This window comes from Rhopilema esculentum, chromosome 10, assembly GCF_057945365.1.
Source record: "Rhopilema esculentum isolate cy_ngs chromosome 10, ASM5794536v1, whole genome shotgun sequence".
Taxonomy (NCBI): domain Eukaryota; kingdom Metazoa; phylum Cnidaria; class Scyphozoa; order Rhizostomeae; family Rhizostomatidae; genus Rhopilema; species Rhopilema esculentum.
The window spans coordinates 5,979,605-5,999,043 of NC_142824.1; the positions used below are offsets into that span (position 1 = coordinate 5,979,605).

Sequence of the window (19,439 nt, forward strand, 5' to 3'; positions counted from 1 at the left end):
CAACAGATGATCGCTATATTCATCTTAAGTATACCTGTACTTAGTCTTTGAAGAACATTCACCCAAAATAGCTCTAAAATAAAGGACAAAGGTGTATCAGAGGGTTTCGATGTTTATCAAACGCCTCGTCAACATGAATTACGAGAAATATTCGTCTGAGGAAATGTCTCCAACTGATTTGAGAAGGTTTACTCACAGCTGTCACATTCACTCAATGATCATTGTCCCAAATGATCACAGCGATAGAAGTGAATCACTTAATCACTCAACATTTGATCTTCGTACTCGATTGAGCATTTGAAGAAAATCACAAAAAATCAATGATATCCAGCAGTATTTTTTTAACATTAATTACAAATACAATCTAAATATCTAAACAATAAAATAAGATGTTAGCAGACGGCTGATAAGTATCAAACAGTCCCGAATGCTGTTAAAAGCATTTTACAAAACTGTTTTCATAACAGCCACGTAACTGAATTACAAGAGACTAAAATAAGAAGAGGTGAACGTTACATAAAAAATGAAGTTAACAGCTTTTGTCACATGAAACAAACAAAAATCTGGTAATGACTCATATTTCGCTAAATCAAAGCGAGCTTTTTGAGTTTGATAAATTCTAGGAAGTTTGGAAAACTTCAACAAACATGTAGCTGCCTTGCAAAAGTGACGGGAGTTCGCAGATACAACTGTTCAAAGGCCAGCATACAGGAAAATAATGTGGCATCATAGAGTTGCGGGTATGGAAAAGTTAAGAATTCTGATGAAGAGCGTGCTAAGCCAATATCAAGCTTAAAACCATCTAAAAACTAAATCAGCTGGAAACATGAATAATAAGAAAAATTTAAATGCGTAAAAATGACTCTATTTTATCTAAAGCTCTCTACCAGCTTTCTTCAATCCTTGCTGCAAGAAATTGTAGTAGTTGGAACTGACAGGATCATCAAAAACACTGCCAAAAAAATGAAATTGCCATTGTTTGAAAAAGTAACACATAGAGAAAAAGTTTGATGTTGATGCATTTTGCTAGTAAGAAGAACGGAAGGCGAAGGAATAAAGTTCTAAAATAAATGCTTAAGTTTGGGAAATAGATATTTTCAAAAAGATTTATATTTGGGGAGAGAAAATTGATTATGACATTCTTGATTGCAGGCAACAAGATTTATTTGTCGATCCTCAAGTCCTTTGTCCAATGATATCATGACCAAGATAAAAAAATTGTTTTGAAAACGATAAAATTATTTTAAGGAGAATCTTGTCAAACTAATAGAAAGCTTTTAATTGATGCCTGTTGAAACAGATCGCCCAGAATGCTACAAAATGATACTAGGAATGCTAATAGATAGATAGATAGATAGATAGATAGATAAGGTAGATAGATGGAGTCCAACTGAGTAGTTAAAGTTAGGCATAGCTGTATGGTGTTATTATAAATAAAGGTAACTATGGCCTAGCAAACAAAAAGGTTTATTTGTAGAAAAACAGACATATCGTTTGCAAGGATGGAGCTGAAAGGAACAGCAAACCTGGAAATAGAATTCAATGTTTGCGATGCATCCAATAATTCATTTGCGTTCAAACTAGAAAGAATCGTTCCATTTGGGTACTGAACCATTGATTGAACAGGGAACCTACAAAAGAAAAAGAATAAAAGTAACAGGGGAAATCAAACACTGCGAGTTGAAGTGGCCCCGAACGATAAAAAACAAATGTATAGGATAATGTAAATCGTTGTCTCAACAAGAAACCTTACTTCCACGTGAACCGTTTCGATGATTCTTTCATGCAGTGGCGACGCCAAGGGGTGGTATGGGGGTTAATTAACCCCCCCCCACACTTTTGTCGAAACATGGTCTACATATTTCGTCTATAAACGGATTAAAAAGCACTAGGTCAGGGTTGATCATATTTGACCTGATACAAAGCACTGAAGCGAGGCAAATAGGGAGTGGTCTCATGGGCAATACCCATTACCCTCCCACTCTGCAGTAGCTGGCGCCGCCACTGCGTATCATCCCGGTATTCGTTATATTGACAAAAAGAATTTAAGCAAATATCAAAAGACCCACTTTCAACGTGACCTGTGAACACTTACTTATATCCTTCCAGACCAATATCTGCAAGTTTTCTAACATCAGCATCAGTGCTGTTTGCAGAGAGGTCCTGAAAAGCGAATGTACACATGTTAAACCTGAATACATCCTATCAAAAGTAGGAAGGTAAATAAAGAAATATATTTATAGAAATATACTCGATACATTTTGAGGTGCTTTAATGCTTCTAGTCAAACCTATTTTCAGCAGCCTGTGCATCATGGAGGCTCTTTGATGACCAAAATATTCTTTTTGAGACGGTAAAAAGATATAATCACCTTGAGCTCTGCAATCAAAGACCATGAGCTTATGAAGTGCTTTTTGAGCAACTTCAAAATGGGCGAACTCTCCAAAGGCCCTTCCCGGAGAGTTCGCCCGGAACCTAGAAGGAAATCGGTATGATAAAAAGGGTCAGTGTGATTTCATGCAGTCAGATTATTTGAAAGGGTACAAATGATGAAAGTAGAGATATAATCATTGATTTTGAGCAGTGGCGGAGACTTGGTCAAATATTGGAGAGAGGGGGGCAAGCCTATTGTATTTGTCCGTTGTTTTAGAACAAATACCTCTGTCCTCAGTCTCCGCCCTACTGGGTCTGCGCACAAGCTATGTCCGCCCCTGATTTTGAGAAATATGCAAAGAATATCTCTTACATGTCTAGAGACTCACTTAAATGAATAGTTGCTTCATGACCGAACTTTGTCATAAGAGATTCAAAATCATATATACTATAGAAATGTTGAAGAGATCAATAATAATTATACCCTGAAGAAGTATCATTCGGTCAGCTATTATTAAGTTACCATATTTACAAAAAAAACAGCTGTAAATAGAAAGCTTTGAAATCACTTTAGAATAATACGAAAGCTTAAAAGATATGACAGCAAAGGTAGATAAAATTTGGCAATTAAAAGAAGAACAATCCAGAGAAAAAATTATGGATGCTTACCTCAGCATGACTGGTCGTCTAAAGCACCCCAAAGTAAAATATGGTGAACAAGTTTATCTTCATTTTGAGCTCTCTGATACGTTTTGTTGAAAGGGAAATACTCAATCTGAAAAGCAAATGAATACTATCAAGCAAAAAAACCAATCAACATTGAATAGGTAAATTGTTCCACATCGTCTACTTCTAGGATATCAATCAAAGTCTACTTCTAGGATATCAATCAAAAGCTTCTTCTTCAACACTCAAGGTTCTTTTCATGTAAAAAATAAAAGGGCAGACGAAGAAAATAAATTATGGGCAGCAATATCATTTAAGGCATAGTATTTATGTAAACATCAATATGTTTGACACTGCTGGATCGACAACTTTAATATAAGACAGCAGCTCAAATATAAAGCTAAACTCCTATCTTACATTTCTTTTTATTTCTATATTACGATTTTTCTTAGTTTGTTTCTTATTTACTTCCTTCAATTTCTACTGACTTGCCAATTGTGTATCAAAATGTTTTTTGGTTCATTTGAATGGTAGGTTGCATGCAATTTAGATATTTTTTTAGAAATTTTCGTAAACAGAGAATAGGACAAAGTAAATATTGCGATGACATGGAGATTGAAGAGCTATCAAACAAGTTGAAAGACCAAGAAAAATAACTCAGATTTTTTCTCTGGTTTACTTTACATAGAAAGAACGGGGAACTGGCTTTCTCTTTTATAGAAAATATATCAGTGGTCGAAAAATATATGTCATCGTAGTATACCTCCTGGAAGGGATAAAACTTTTTCTGTAGTATTCTCTTCGCCTCGTATGGGGAAATTTCGTTGTCCCATGCAAATTGTTCCTTTTGCTTCCTATTTTCACCAATTCTCCGGCTTGGAAATTCATTTTCAAGGGACATCTCAGGCAAGTATCCTGTTAATATAAATAAAACCTTTGAAAAGGGCAAAAACTCAATTAAACCCCTTTTCTGTAAACATTTTCGAAGTTAAGCAAGGGTGGTGTTATATAAAGGGCAACATCGTCGGCTCTAATTTGTTCAAACAAAAAATTCCAACGTAAAAACGCCACCGATGAGAACATAGCACAAGAATAAATACGTTAGGATACAGAATATTATAAAACGTATGGAGAAGTAATTGCAACCAAGGACAAGTATGACCCAGAGCATTGACTATGCCCAGAGCGTGTCAAATATAAACAATAGTTTGATAAACGTTCTGTGAACGAATATTTCATTATCTATGTCCTTTTTCTTAGACTGTAGAATGAAGTCCTAGATTTTTTTATCCCGTTTAAGGCCTAGGAGGCATCCTTACATTTGAAAATACGCTTTAGATTCTTCATAATTTCCCTGTCTTGATGGTAAATTAAGAGCCATGAAAGGGCCCAGCCAACCTTTACACTGGCGTGCTCCTAACTTTTCAATCGATATTTTGACATGTTTTACTCTGAAGAGTGTCAGACGAAAGATTTGAGCATGTTTCAAAACATTTGCCTCGTTTCCAAGCAATTCCTAAATTTACCAAAAAAATTGTTACCAAATTTCAACCAAAAAAAAATTGTTACATGGCTTACCTATATCAACCTCCATTTCCCAAGGATCACTTGCTTGGTCTATAATAACAAGAAAATAAAAATGTGTGTTTGTCAGCTAAATTAAAGGCAGTGTGTTGCGCTGTTCAATGGTTTACAGAAAATTTCTATTTCAGTGAAGAGCAGGACATACTGCCTTTAATGAATTTTGCTTGGTTTTACTCTTAATAAATTACATAAAAAATCGTAAAATTTGCAAAACAATACTTGAAACACAGCAAAGCTATGAAATGATAGTAAGTTAAATCAAAACTTATCAAAAGAGCACAAATCAAAATAATAAGTCAAAATTTAGAATTATTTATTTTAAAATTTGAGAGACAGCCCTTGAAAGGCATGTTTAGGAGACAATTACCAATGACTTTCTTTTTTCCAGTAATCCATTCCATGTCTGTAATAAAGTAAAAACACTATGAGCATAACAGAAATTTGAGAGCATGGTTTACGAAATAACCCCTTAAAAGACACTTTTCAGCAGTAAAAAGCAAAGAGCATGATTTAAAAATAGTTAAATTCTTGACTATTCCATTCAATCTCTATAAAAAGCATTAAGCATGTAGGTCTAGCCTGAAATAGCCCCCCAAATTCACCAAGGGTATAGGATGAAGTTGAAAGGAAGGATTGAAAAGAAGAAATAAATACAAAGAAAGGAATTCATGGAGACAACCTTATTGTTACAATTAATCCTGAAAGACTTTGACATAGCTATTGACATATTGCATGTTATAATAATTTGTTAGGGGGAGCCTGGCCCCTCTGGCCCTCAAGATGCTATGCCATTGTAGCAGCAAAAAAAATAAGAGAAAAGAAGAAGAAATCACCCTTAATTTACTTAAATTACATCTACAGCTCATTTTACTTACCTACATTCAACTTTTTATCATTTGGTACAAACATATGAAAATGTTCAATGTGCTCCCCATCTTTGGTTATGATAATGTTTCCAGTTAATTGTGCTGGTGTAAACCAGAATGGGAAGTTTGGTGGCTCATTCATTTGAAACTCTGCATGCACCCTACAAATAAAAATAACTTGAAAGTACCACAGATATAAATTGCTCTTTTGCTTCAGTTGTCAACTTCCCCTATCTTATTCATGCAAAAGTTAAGAATCCCTTAGCAGCACTGGTACAAGATTAATAAGATGTTAGATAGCCAAAAGAGAAGCAAGCATTTTTATATCTCTAAAGCTCATTTGATTTTCTGGCAAGATCTCAATTGTAATTACCTAAAAACTATGTCATAATAGTCCTTTGTTAATCCTCTTAACACTGCCATTGTTCCTTGAGGTGCAAATCTATTCAGAACAAAAGGTTGTGGCCAAAACATTGTCAGGATATTCAAAAGCACTCTTTCTTTCTCCCCCGTAGGCTTTTCTGGATAGAAACGATTGTGGGAAAGCCCAGGCTCTGTGTCAGAAAACAAATGACAATATAACCAAAAAGAAAGTATTAAACAACAATCATAAGACTTTTCTGGATCATCATTAGCAAAATGATACTTTTTATGTCAAATGAAACATTAAATGAAAAATTACAAAACGTTAAATTAAAATTCAGTGAACATTTTTATAAAAAACAATATATTGTACAATGTACAATGTGATCATGCTATTAGATTATGCCATTAGATTAATATGTAATTTTGGAGAAAATTTGCTTCAACCAATCAAGATCCACAGGAAAATACAGAAAAAAACAACATTTACCATATCTTGAAGAGATTGGCAGAACAACATCCCAGGCTTCTCCCACCTTCGCATTCCCTTTTGGGAGAAATATGTTCAAATCTTTACAGGTAAAATTAAGCTCTTGAATAAATGGCTTTTGCCATGATTTCAATCCTTTTAAATGAACATCACCCATTGGATCAATCTAAAATTGAAAGAGCATTGAAGATATGAAAATTTTAATAAGCACTCATGAAACCAAAGCAATGAGCATATTAGTTTTACTTCTCAACTTTTTGGCAATAGCAGGCTGAAAGCTATGGCGAAAGCTTCAAATTTGGTTTTTTGCATGCCTCGTAACCATCACTCTACTTCTAAATCTCCAATTTTTGTTTTTCTCCAACATCCCCTTTCTTCTGGATCATAGTAGGACACCATTTATTAATTATTTTGTTTAATGTTTTGATACAAAACATAATGTCCCAAAATCAAATGTTTTTCAAACAACTTAGTCTTTTAAATCTCAGTTTCACATATAAAAACCCTGGTTTACTTAAACCATCATTTAAAATTAAATCAGACAGTTGGATACAAATTTTATGTTTTTAAGAGAGAAGCTCAACAGATGTTCCAAAGAAAATTACAAAGCAATACCCCTTGCAAATCATGTTTGCTCTTTGACATAGTTTCTAGTAAAAGTGGCTTGAGTTTAGCTCTCAGTGTTGTGTATTCTACATCTTGGGGTAGTTTTGCATTGATGAGTTGTTCTTTTCTTAACTTTGTGTCAACCTAGAAAGCAAAAAATACTAATTTTAGCTGATAAGCAAATAACATACAAAAATGTTACTTGAAACTCAAATAATTCAGAGATTACTTGAAGAGAGTAAAAATTTGTTAAATAATATTTTCTTTAGTTTTCAGTTTTGCTTTGCTACTTAATATACAAAACATATAAAATTCAGGTATGTTATGCTATACACGGGACCGTATCTACTATAGACTAATACAAGAAGTAAGAACAAATACCTCTTCCTCTGTTATATGCTTCTCATGCTCTTGACTTGCTAGGATGAATTTTTTCACTGCGTCAAATTCAAATATATCAAGGTATCGATCACCATCTTGGTCATAATTGTTGAAGAGTCGTAATGTATCCTTGCTAATGCTTCCGACGACTCGATCTTCATAATTCAAAGATGAGTGGATCTCATTGATGATCTTATAAAAACCGCTTATTGAGATGCAGATTGCTATTATTCCAACCAAGAATGCCAATTTTGTGAGAAGAGACATTCCACTTCTGTTTGGCGCGACGATTCTTCTCCGTGTCAGGCCTAGAAAAAGGTAACCATCATTTCCTGTGTACAGCAGCTCGTTGAAACTTTTAAGCGATTAATCAATTTTTTCTTTATGGCTCATTTTCCTTTCAAAATTCTTAAGGTATGGAATATGATTTTTTCCCTCTCGGCGTCCTCAAAATGCTAAGATCAATTTCTTCCACACGTTGACCACCAATCGGATCCGGAAGCTTTCGTTTCCACGAATTTCCATTGTTTCCCTGTAATTTTTCTCCTTCGCATAAGTCTCTCTTTGTCATAGAGATGTTCCTTGTTCAGTTTCCTATTGTTGTAATATTGTTTAATTAAAACAATAGTAGGTTCATGGTGCAGTGGCCTGCCCTCAAACAAAAACTCGGGATAAAATCCTGACTTCTGGGAGAATAGTCTATACTTTGAGGCAAGTTTCCTGTGGCTTGTACAGGAAGCACATGTTGCCTTCTTTTAGGAATATGCTTTGATTCGTCCCTTTTAAAAAAATATAGCCAGTGAGAAGGGGTGTGGTGATATGAAAAGAAAAGGACAGGTCCTAACGAAAAGTTCTACAAAATCAATACCAAGGGGTAGGAAGGGGTAACTTTCAATCGTTAATAAGGGGCCTCAGGTCCTAGCTCTTTCGTTGCGTGGCTTTTTTATTAATAATAGCAACGTTCTTCTAACTGCAAGTTCTTTCCATCTTCTAACATTACTATTAATACCAGTTTTCAAGTGTATCATAAGATAAAAGTGAACTTTCTCTCAAAACCAATGACATCAAGTTTGAGTAAATTTTCTAATTGTTCTTTACAGAGGTGAAAATTCATTTTTCAGATGGGATGGAAAACCTCCAAAAACAAGGAAATATGCTGAAGCGGTCTAAAAGCTTTATACAAAAACTTGATCTAAATTTGGCATTGCTTGACTTGCGAAATCGTCCCGTTTCCTCTTTTTGAAAAAAAGATTCGACATACTCTTCATGCTCAATAAAGACTAATCAAAATGTAATTTAAGATAAGATAAGAATTGTTTCTAATACTTGGTGAAATTTGGCATTACCAACTTATACTTCAATTGCCCCAAAATGAGGGCTTTCGATCACTGTTATACCCTATCAATTTTATTGTCTGTGCAAAACGAAGAAAGGTAAAAACTAGATCTTTAAATTGGGCTGTCTGGTGTGAGAGTTTTCAGCAACGCGAGGAAAATGTATGATTCCAGAAAAAGTGAAGAAGTCTTTGTGCTTTCAAAAACGCGCAATTACAGTTACAATGTTTTGCAAAATGGCAACCAATTTTCCATTGCACAGAGGTATTGGCGCATATTTAACGCTGAAATGGCCTTCATGAAAAGGTCATCTTAATTTTCATTAACATTATTGAGGAGTTGGCGAAGATACTCAACCCACCAGGGAGAAGTTTTTCTCGAGCAAGCTCGTTGTTTGTTGATACCTCTAGAATGCTTGAGCCTCCCCTCCCCTCCCCTTCCACACGATAGTACACTTTTGCGGACGCTACCCAACCCCACTCTGTGCATTTTTTTTATACTTTATTACCACAGGAACTTTACATAAGCAAAAAGGCTTCTAAATCATTTTATCAAGGCAAGACAGTAAAAATACAATTGACGCTTTATAAACAAGAAATACTGAGTGCAACACAAATTGAATGCAGCATATGTCTTTGCAATTTTATTACATTTAGGGATTATAATTGGCTAGAAAATCAATATTCAACTTAAACTAGCTTATACATCATTCTTCTTTGATTATAGATTAGAAACTAAAAAAATTAAGATATTTACACTAAAATACTGATTATGTAAATTCAGGAACACAATACAAAAATAAAATATGCTCCAAATATAAAATTTTTAAGTGAAACACAGTAATATAAATAGTCTCTTTAAGTAGAGGCTTAAATTCAAATAGAAAGGGGGATACGACAATGCTAGAAGGAATATGAGAAGGAAAGCACTGGAGACTGATACTGAATGGAAATCAACTTTGGGAACGAGTCGTAGAATACATTTCTAACCCTTCGAAAACTCCAGCACCGTTTTCTACCGTTTAAGTAATGTGAATTATCTTTATTCGCCTCTTCTTTTAGCTTTGTTGTTTAGCTATACCCCGGTATTGCAATACAATATGAATATGCCAAAAATTGAACTCACTAACTAAAAACGTAATCAGAGCAAATCTAGAGTTGGGATCTGGTGATAGAATTTTTCATGTGCCGATCAAAAGAATGCACCCCAGCAAGCCATCGTGTCAGTAAGTTACTTTCGCTTGCTTTTACTGGATAAAATAATGAAATTTGCCTTGTTTATCACTGGAAAGAGAATGTTTAGGAAATCCATGAAAATTAACTCGTGCTACGAAAAGAAGGTCAAAATACTCTAATTACAACCTTGCGAGCTAAAATTCATATGAAATCGACATCGAATGCCTATGATATACTCTCATCTAAAAAATAAATTCTATACGCCGTGTTGACCTGGGGTTGGAGGTCTAAATCATCGAAAAGAAAGGGGGTCCTAGAGAAAAGGAGGTGCCAATCACCCCACTGCAATTGCTATTATATCAAACACTGATATATCTTGCTTGCCAGTTCCCAGTTCCCACATATTCCATCTGTATAATACAAAAGCTTTTTGTTATCCTTTCCTATTTATTTATTTCCTTTATTAAGAATTCGCTTGTCTTGATAACAATTTTTCAGTGATGACAAAAGCATTTAGAATTACTCACGTTTGCCAAAATCGCGTGAAAATTCATGCATAAAAAATAGCCAAGACCTCTATAAAGTTGCAGGTCGTTGATTATCTACCACCCCCTACAGCCCCAATTTGTCGGCCCAGTCAGCCTGAACCAAGTCTCAATGAACGTTGCAAAACAATGGTTTGTATAAAAAATACACCTTTGAGAAATCAAACATCAGTCTTCTTCATTCTGTTGTCTAAAACTGGCATCTTCACTCTCAAGATGCCCATTTCCTTTTCTCTCTTCTCCATTTCTTGCTGCATGGCTTGGCGATACTCTTCAAACCAGAAGACAACTTGCTCTAGTTCTTTCATATATAGTCGCTTTAGCATGGTTTGCCAACAGTCAAGCTCAGGAAGACGAAACATGTCCCACTAAAACCAAGGATATCCGTTACAGTAATAAAACCTAAAATTGGTACGTTCAAGGGAATAGCCAACATTGTTACAGGAATAATAGATAACAAAGCAATAGTAAGGAAGGTGCAAACATACAACTAAAGACGACAAGGAAGGTCACTGAAATCAAGAGAGACTTAGATACTACACCCAAAACCCCCTCTTTTTGTGGATTTTGGCTCCGGGGAAGAACGAACCGTAAATCTTTGCTCTTGTTATTAAATTAAGGGGAAAAAAATATCTAGGAAATGAATAAAGAAACTGGGAATCTGAAGTCTTAGCACATGAGAACAGAAAATTTTCATTGATATATATTTCCAGTAAAACCGAATATAAGACATTATTTATAACGCAGTTTTCCATGAATATGCCCGTTTCGGAAAATATGATTAAAAATTGCGTCAAGTTTTAAACCCCAAACAGGCCTTGCTAATTTCAAAAATCAAATTAAGTTCGTTTTTGCATAAATTTTGTTTAACAATGAAACCTTATAGTTAAACAATGAAAAAGAAACGCGGAAACAAAAATCAAACATAGAAGAAGGAAACACTCACTTTTAGGTATTCATCAAGCTTAGGAGATGCCTTGGCGTATACCTGAAGCCATTCTGGTATTTCTAAAAAGTTCAAATTTAAAATAGTATTGAATGTGAGTCAGTATGAACAGAAAGATGGGAAAGAGCATACACCATATTGAAAAGAAATATCTTATATTTCACAGTCACTGTTGGAGAGATTCTTTGATGAAAAAATATGGAGGGTAGCGGTTAAACCACTCTTCTTGTAAACGAATGAAAAAATAAGAAAGTTGCAAAGCTTTACAGATACAAAGGGCCTTGCAGGTTGAGGATTAAAGAAGAATCTTTGCCTTAAGCAGATCTTGCCGTACTACAGAATCAAATTTGAGCTCACCTGCATACAGGGCCTTGCAGGTTGATGATTAAAGAAGAAACTTTGCCTTAAGCAGATCTTGCCGTACTACAGAATCAACTTTGAGCTCACCTGCATACAGGGCCTTGCAGGTTGAGGATTAAAGAAGAATCTTTGCCTTAAGCAGATCTTGCCGTACTACAGAATCAACTTTGAGCTCACCTGCATACAGGGCCTTGCAGGTTGAGGATTAAAGAAGAATCTTTGCCTTAAGCAGATCTTGCCGTACTACAGAATCAACTTTGAGCTCACCTGCATACAGGGCCTTGCAGGTTGAGGATTAAAGAAGAATCTTTGCCTTAAGCAGATCTTGCCGTACTACAGAATCAACTTTGAGCTCACCTGCATACAGGGCCTTGCAGGTTGAGGATTAAAGAAGAATCTTTGCCTTAAGCAGATCTTGCCGTACTACAGAATCAAATTTGAGCTCACCTGCATACATATAAGGACTCGGGGGTACAAAGGTTTCTGACTGTTCTCGGAAATGCATTAAGGAACTTTCACTTTGAATCTGTGTGTTGAAGTTCTCTGCATGGAGATCATAACCATCCCTAAAAGTGCAGACATCGTTATCGTTAGTGAAGACAGATATGAAGAATTAAATTGAGGAAAAACGTCACCGAGTTAATTCGTCTTAAATAACTGAATGAAAATAATTGAAAGCAATTACATGAAAGATGAAAGCAATTAACATTTGTTCAAAATTTTGAATTTGTATTTAGGTGTATAATATTCATATAATAATGGTTAGTAACAAAAAGATTATGTGAAATATAAATCATAGATTTGTTTCAAGACCATTTGGCTCTATAAGGATTTTTAGCAACATACCCTTCACCAAGATCATAGTCTCTTTCAGGATGCGCGTCGTAATCTACCAAGAAAAAATAGACAAAAAAATCAATACAAAATAGGCGTACTTCTGGGAACCTTGTCTCTTATTTGGTTGATAACACTAAAAATTAATACCCAGTTGTGGATTGAAACAGGCCAATCAGAAAAATTCAAACACATGCCCGGTATAGTTGTCCAATCAGTAACGCATGCCCATAGAAAAATAACCATTGGAGTCCAAGAGGGAAACCGAATATCTTTAAATTAAAAATGCACAATACTTCTTCGGACTTTAATTATTTTATTAAAAAAAATTGAAATCAGTAAGATATTATCCATTGTGTTCTTTCAGACCGTTTTCTTTTGATGAAACGTTTTCTTTTTTCAAAGCCATTTTCAAATACTTCTTCTGTGTTCACTAACATCGAGCTATTCAGCATTCGAACGGTTATTATAAATGATAAAGACGTTTTTACGATGAAAGAGTAAACTTACAAATCCTTTTTAAAGGTTTGGAAAAGGTAAGGTAAGGCCATCTTGCTTAGAACTACAATCCTTTCTTGGAGGGTGGGGCTGGGGAAGGGGGTTAAAATTGCAGTTGGTTAAGGGCATTCTGAGTGACTTCAAAAAACGTTAGCTCAGAAATTTGAGTGAAACAAAAAGATCGTTAGCTCACAGATCTATTTAGATGAATTATTTTAAGCCATCCGAGCTATAAAAATAAATCTTTTAGTTAATTTTGTTTGAGTGTTAAAAGGCTGTTAACTATCAGTCTATCATAACTTTAATTAGCCTCCAGGGCTTATTTTCTCTCACAAAGTTGGTTACGCTATCAGAGTTTCCGGAATAATGGCGCTATTTTACTGAGTTTAAATACTGTCTTCATCGGTTTTAATAATCCTATCTTCCATGCGAAAAAAAAACAATCTCCTTAAGGATTAGAGAAAAAGGAAACGTAGAGCCATTACCTGGTGGCATTACATATGGTTTCACTGCCATGTCTTCCGGCCTTTCAATACCTCGATAACTTGGCATTACATCAACAACATAGTTTTGTCTAACAGTCGATTTTTCTTCTACTCTACAAGAAGCATTTAAAGTCGATGTAAGGTCGGCCTCATTTCCAGGCAAAATTTCATCTATTTTGTCGGTATTGCTTTCTTGGCCTCGTTCCAATTCATCTGCTGAATCATCGTAATCTGGATCATAGTCTCTTGGGTAGATCTCACTAACAATTTTTGCGGTTGGTCTCGCGTTTCGAAATTCAAACACTTGTAAGGGATCAGGAGATCCTGCTCCTGCACTGCCGCTTGAACCAGGGTTTGTGCGTACTCCCTCGGGTGTGCGCGGGCTACGTAAAGTTCGCATCACAAGCTGGTCTACTTTTCGAATATTAACTGGTTCAGGAACAGCTGAGTTGACAGAGCCTGTTGTAGGAACCTTGTACGACGTTGCAGGAGAGCCATCAGTTATATTATCAGAAAGCTTGGAGCCGACAGGTCTGTCTAGAGCTCCTTCATGAGATGCTTGCAGGATTTTAGTCAGGTCCTCCATTGACAACTCTTTTGGGGCATCAACCTGACAGTAATTTATCATACTAGCATTGTCCTTTATCTGTTTACTTGCTTTTTCCTGAAGTAGCTGTTGAATCATAGATTTCTCTGAACTGTCGATGTTCGGACTACCAGGATACGCAGGAGGCTGCCGATAATTATCAATAATATAGTTCATTCGCTCGAAAATCTGCGCTTCTTCTGCGTACTGTTGATCTAAGTCCAGTCTCTTTACAGGCTGATTTACACCTAAGTGATGCAGACCGTTCTTTTTCAGCCCTTCGTAAACAACAGGAATTCCTTCGTCATAAGTAGTAATATCGCTTATATCATCATCGTCGTCATCACCATCCACATCGGTACCAACAATATCGCCTAAATTTCTTTGCTCAGTAGTGGAGCTCTGTGATGGTGGTTTCTTTTTCTTCTGAAGAAATGGAATTTTTCTACGACTTGATTTGTTTAATTTATCTGCATCAAGTTTTTTCTGGTTTATTTCCTGCTCATCACGGTCAGTTAGATACGACTCCGAGATGTCACTTTCGGATATGCCTCGAACTGGCAAAGCTGACTGTATGCCTTGAATATAGCCTTGATCACGACTGTACTCAACATAACCACCTTAAAAATATCAAGTTATATGGTTAAGCGAAAGAATCCAATTCATTTGATAAATATATGGAAATAGGCCTGTATGTATATAGATAAATCAACACATCTCCTAAAAATGCCAAAACGAAATTAAAATTACGATAGAACCAAGTGAAAGTCTATAGAAAGAATGGCTTGAAAGTGATACAACTCAGCTCAAAATATTCGAAAGAAGCCCGAGATATCACAACAAGGAGCCCTACTTTTCTGTAAAATATTGTTTAAAGAACAACACAAAGGCCAGGTAAAATCGAAACCTCGATTGATGAGAAATTCTGTACAATTGATCGAGGTGGTACTGCTATAAAGATGCATTTCAGTCAAAATAGCACGATAAGAAGCTGGGGATTTCAGAGCAGCGATGTTAATATGGCAGAGAGAGGGACACATATTAAAGGACATTTTCAGGAGGGTAAAGGGTACGAAATTACGAAATGATAGGGGAGGGCAAATAAGCACCGGAATTACGACTTAGGTTTCTGTTTTCTTTCATATCATCCAACTAATTGAAATAATTTCATAGATTCGAGGGGTGTGGACACTCTCTTCACCCTTGGCATTTACACGCCTGGCAGAGGGAGATGCTATAATATGTTCAAATCATGGGGGCTCAAAATTTCAAATATCACTCATAAATGAGGCTAGCACAAAAAATTCAATTAAATTTTCCTCGTTGAAGAGCGTTCATAAAAATATCAAAGAATATAAAATTTTCGTACAGAGAAAGTAACGGATCCCTGTTTTCATGAGCGTACAACACGCGTGGGAATTGAGGGTATGTGCCAATTCAAGAACAATGCAAGTGCCAATTTTTAAAATGGTCCAAAAAAACAGCCAGTCAGGCAAAAAGATCACCAGTACTCGAATAAAAATTAAAAACAATATGTATAGGACAGCAGACCCAATATTTGGTCGCTTTTACCCCGATGCCTGTAATTGTTTTTGCTTTAAAACTTTTGATGTTTTCATTACATGTACTTGACAATCGAAAGAGTTACAATTTTGTTGAATTTGTATTGAAATTTTAGGCCTTTTTATATCAATTCAACCACCGATTAACAGGTCAACGGAGATAATACAAAGGCACGCTACCAAGGCACGAAAGTATAGAGCATTTGAAGGTGTTTTAAATTATTGCTGTGTTTTAAATTATTGCTGAGCGAGAAATATTTATGAAACGGTTGTTATACATATTTTGCAAGAAATGTATACTTCACAAAGCGAAAACCAATACAGCCTTTGCAAAGTAAGCAGGGACTGAGCTCTGAAGTCTAAGTATACCAGACTAGCTAATCAATTGATAAGGATCCCAGAAAACAACGGGCATAGAAAATGCCGCGTTTGCATTTATACGGTGGAAGTAAAGTTAACATTAAACAAATGATACTGGTGCTGTTACCTTTGTATGACGGCTGGATACATTCTCGGTGCCCAGTGGTATACTTCTAGGCCTACTGATGCAAGGAACGATGAGGCAAAAGATTTCCGGTTTGCAGTTGACGAAAGAGGAACATTGTAAACAAATTAGCCTCAAAACATAAGCTCAACCAAGCCGTAGGCGAAAATCCTCTACGTGAAGTCACGCATTACAAAGAGGTTCGGCAACGTATCACTTGCAAAAAACAAAGACCTTTTTGTGGATAACATTTTATTGTTATCAAATTATCCGTCAATCATAACAGCATTTTGCTTATTCTAGTGTGATGAAAATAATTGCCAAGCATGGATGTTTCAGCTTACATGGTGATCCTGTTTACATGGCGAACTTTAACTACTCAAAAATAGAAAGATAACCTTATTATAAACAAATTGTAGTGATTTTTAACATTGTCCTCTAGGTACACATCAACCCAAACAAGCACAAAGAATATATCCGTATAAACACTTGGTAAGAATTCGTAAAAATGGTAAGAATTCAATTTGTTGTGAGCATAATCTTCCAAGCCCTAAATTATTTTTTTTAAAACTAAAAAACCAGGAAGTTTCTTTCTGTCTTGAAGATCTACACTCAATTAAGTAATTTTTGTTGAGAACAAGCACTCTACAATTATGCTAATTGCTGAAGGTGTAGGTAAGTTAATGAAATTAGCAATGAACAGTGCAGTTACGGACATATCATTAAAGAGTAGATTTTTTACTGCTCTATTTTTAATAAATTACATAATGATGTTGAAGCTTCTAGCAAGCTCTGATGCCTGCTTGAATAACAACGCTTTGTGTCAAGTGATGGAAATTAAGATTTGTTTGAAAACCAAATATCTTCAGTAGTGGCTAGACATCAACAGACATAAGTCAGTGTTATCCCAAAAAAGTTCATAATTCATTTGAACTAGAACTGAGCTGTATCCATGGACAAATAGTTGTATGGAATTTCTGGTAGCAAATTGCAGCTTCATTTTGATTGACTGCCTATTTAGAGAAATGAGCAACATTCTATCAGCTGATTCTCTTTGATCAAGCTATTTAGAGAAATGAGCAATATTCTATCAGCTGATTCTCTTTGATGAAGCATACATGAAAAATTCATTTTTTGTAGATTCTTGCTGAGTTATTAATGAGTTTTGCTGAGTTTTTGTAGATTATCTGAGTTCATAATTTTCACAATCCCTTCCCCAAATCATATTCGGAAAGTCTTAAATTTTGGTAACCCCCTCCCCCTTCATAATGATTTCATTAATATCTGGTGTCTAAGGGTATTGAAAAAAGTAGTTTGTTTTCCTGCAATTGTAACACCATTGGAATAACACTATGAAGCATGAAAATTACAATGCCTGCCAAAGAACTTGGAACAGCCAGCAATTTATGTTGTGTTTTTTTCTAATTTTCAATTATTTTCCTAAATACTACCTCTTCCATCCCTCTTTCCCCCAAGAACAAAGTTGATAGTTTAGAAAATATCATAAAAGTTAAAGAAAAAAGTTCACTACCTAATTGTCTTCTTTACTCATTCGGAAACCTGTATTGTTCCAAGAAGGGAGGGGGATGGCTGAATTTGCCTTTGAAAATTTGTGTCAGTGTTTAAGTCTTGGGCGACAATTTTTGGGAACAGAAAGATAATGTTGGTGTTACTATTAAGATGAAAAACTTTTACGATCATTTCAAATTAGTACAAAAAAGTATAGAAAGGATAAACAAGGTTTTAAATTAAGTTACATGGATCAAAGATTGTAACTTCTAAGCTCAATGACAAGTTTGACTAGAATAATTTTCTTAAACTTTTAAGAATAAGATTTTTTCTTTCAAGCCCAATCATAACATGCAGGAAACGCTATCTCAGGTTGTGGTTCAAGGAAAACTTTTCCTGATGGTACAATTCTTGAAAATACATTATAAATATCACTCTTTGGGGAGTATGATGAAAACAATATAGTTATTTATCTTCCAGGTTGGAAATCAGTTATGATAGCTATGAGCAACACACTTTCACCTTCAACCTGCAAGTGAAAGCATTTGAGCTGCAAGCAACTTGATTGAAATTGTGGGCCAGGTGTGAGTGCAAGAAACCCAGCATAGCTGTAAGCATATTCCAGTCTGGTTTATCTTAGCATAAAACAAAATCAACACCGTGAAGACTCTTGATACAAACACATTAAAGCTGCAAATTCCTTTCCTTAGTTGAACATAAACCCTATGTTTACATACTCTACTGATACACAATTCAATACAGATAGAATGAAGATAGCACAAACCTGTCTCTGATCTTTAGCAAATACACATGAGTGCTAATGGATTGAGATTTATCGACTTTAAGGGTCACAATAACTTGACTGTACAGTATTGATCACAGGTTCCCAATGCTTTAAAAGGTTTCACCACAGAAGACTTTTATAATATTTAAAATTATCTACCACTTAAGGTTTTCCATAAGAAAGAGTTACATAACATTTCTCTGTTGTTTACTAGATTTTAAAGAAATAGGACAGATAAGATTGATAGGTATAGTAAAATAGTTCTATCCGAACTCACCTCTCTTGCTTGGCTCAACTTTCACATATCTGCCATTAAGAATATATGTTTGTGCTAGTTCTGGCTGTTCTTTCTTTCGAAACATCTCCTTGTGCAGCAGATAAAAATACAGTCAGATATTTCAATACTTAACCCTCTAAGGACCAAAGCAAAAATATGTTGCCATTTATCAATAGAAATATGGCCTACGCAAACTTTTCATCTTTAACGGATTCGTAAAATCCTTTCAAATTGTGAATTCTTTCTTGACTTATAGAAGGATTGAATTCTTTTCATGGTTTTGTCAATCACATCTCTTTGCGGAATTTTTTTAATACGATTACAGTTTCTTTCATATCCAATGTTTTCTTGTTGCACCGCCGAATGTGGTGGCGACGAGGCGACAAGTACAATAACTTCTATTGAAAATTGGATAAGAGGCCGGGGAAAACTTTCGCCTCGCTAGCGGTGAAAGCAGTCAACTTTTCGAAGGATAGGCTATGTTCTAAAAAATCATCTGTCGTGAAAAGTTGTAATTTATAGGATGATCCACACAGTTACCTTTGGTGACGGGAAATTTTGTTGTTTAAACTGACAAAGCAACCTTTCCGTGACAAGTTGATTAGATAGTGCTTAATTATCCAATTAATAATCATTTATGCTGGTAATTAAGTACCTCAATTATGAATTGGGCAACACACAATGACGCAAAAGACATTACTAATTTCGAAAATCAAGCTGTAATGGTAAAG

At 35.3% G+C, this 19,439-nt stretch overlaps 2 protein-coding genes across 2 annotated transcripts; both read right to left on the minus strand.

The window, feature by feature from the left end:
- Positions 1 to 326: 326 nt before the first annotated feature.
- LOC135685762 (selenoprotein N-like) lies at positions 327 to 7,848 on the minus strand. Its single transcript, XM_065201830.2, has 13 exons — positions 7,330 to 7,848; positions 6,958 to 7,092; positions 6,343 to 6,508; positions 5,863 to 6,043; positions 5,499 to 5,650; positions 4,991 to 5,026; positions 4,618 to 4,656; positions 3,803 to 3,954; positions 3,043 to 3,148; positions 2,372 to 2,475; positions 2,096 to 2,163; positions 1,527 to 1,631; positions 327 to 952 (listed from the first exon to the last, which is right to left on the minus strand). Exons 1-13 carry the CDS (start codon positions 7,594 to 7,596, stop codon positions 874 to 876), a joined length of 1,590 nt encoding a protein of 529 aa, XP_065057902.2. The 5' UTR covers positions 7,597 to 7,848; the 3' UTR covers positions 327 to 873.
- Positions 7,849 to 9,245: 1,397 nt separating this feature from the next.
- On the minus strand, positions 9,246 to 19,240 carry LOC135685752 (uncharacterized). Its single transcript, XM_065201817.2, has 6 exons — positions 18,709 to 19,240; positions 13,507 to 14,712; positions 12,536 to 12,578; positions 12,137 to 12,255; positions 11,330 to 11,391; positions 9,246 to 10,751 (listed from the first exon to the last, which is right to left on the minus strand). The coding sequence occupies exons 1-6, from the start codon at positions 18,791 to 18,793 to the stop codon at positions 10,545 to 10,547; spliced, it is 1,722 nt and encodes a 573-aa protein (XP_065057889.2). The 5' UTR covers positions 18,794 to 19,240; the 3' UTR covers positions 9,246 to 10,544.
- Positions 19,241 to 19,439: the final 199 nt, after the last annotated feature.

Coding starts and splice junctions, on each gene's coding strand:
- LOC135685752 (XM_065201817.2), bottom strand. CDS start 18,793: ATGTTTCGAAAGAAAGAACAGCCAGAACTAGCACAAACATATATTCTT. Junction 14,713..18,708: donor AGTTGAGCCAAGCAAGAGAG/GTGAGTTCGGAT, acceptor GATATTTTTAAG/GTGGTTATGTTGAGTACAGT. Junction 12,579..13,506: donor ACCATATGTAATGCCACCAG/GTAATGGCTCTA, acceptor TTTTCTTGGTAG/ATTACGACGCGCATCCTGAA.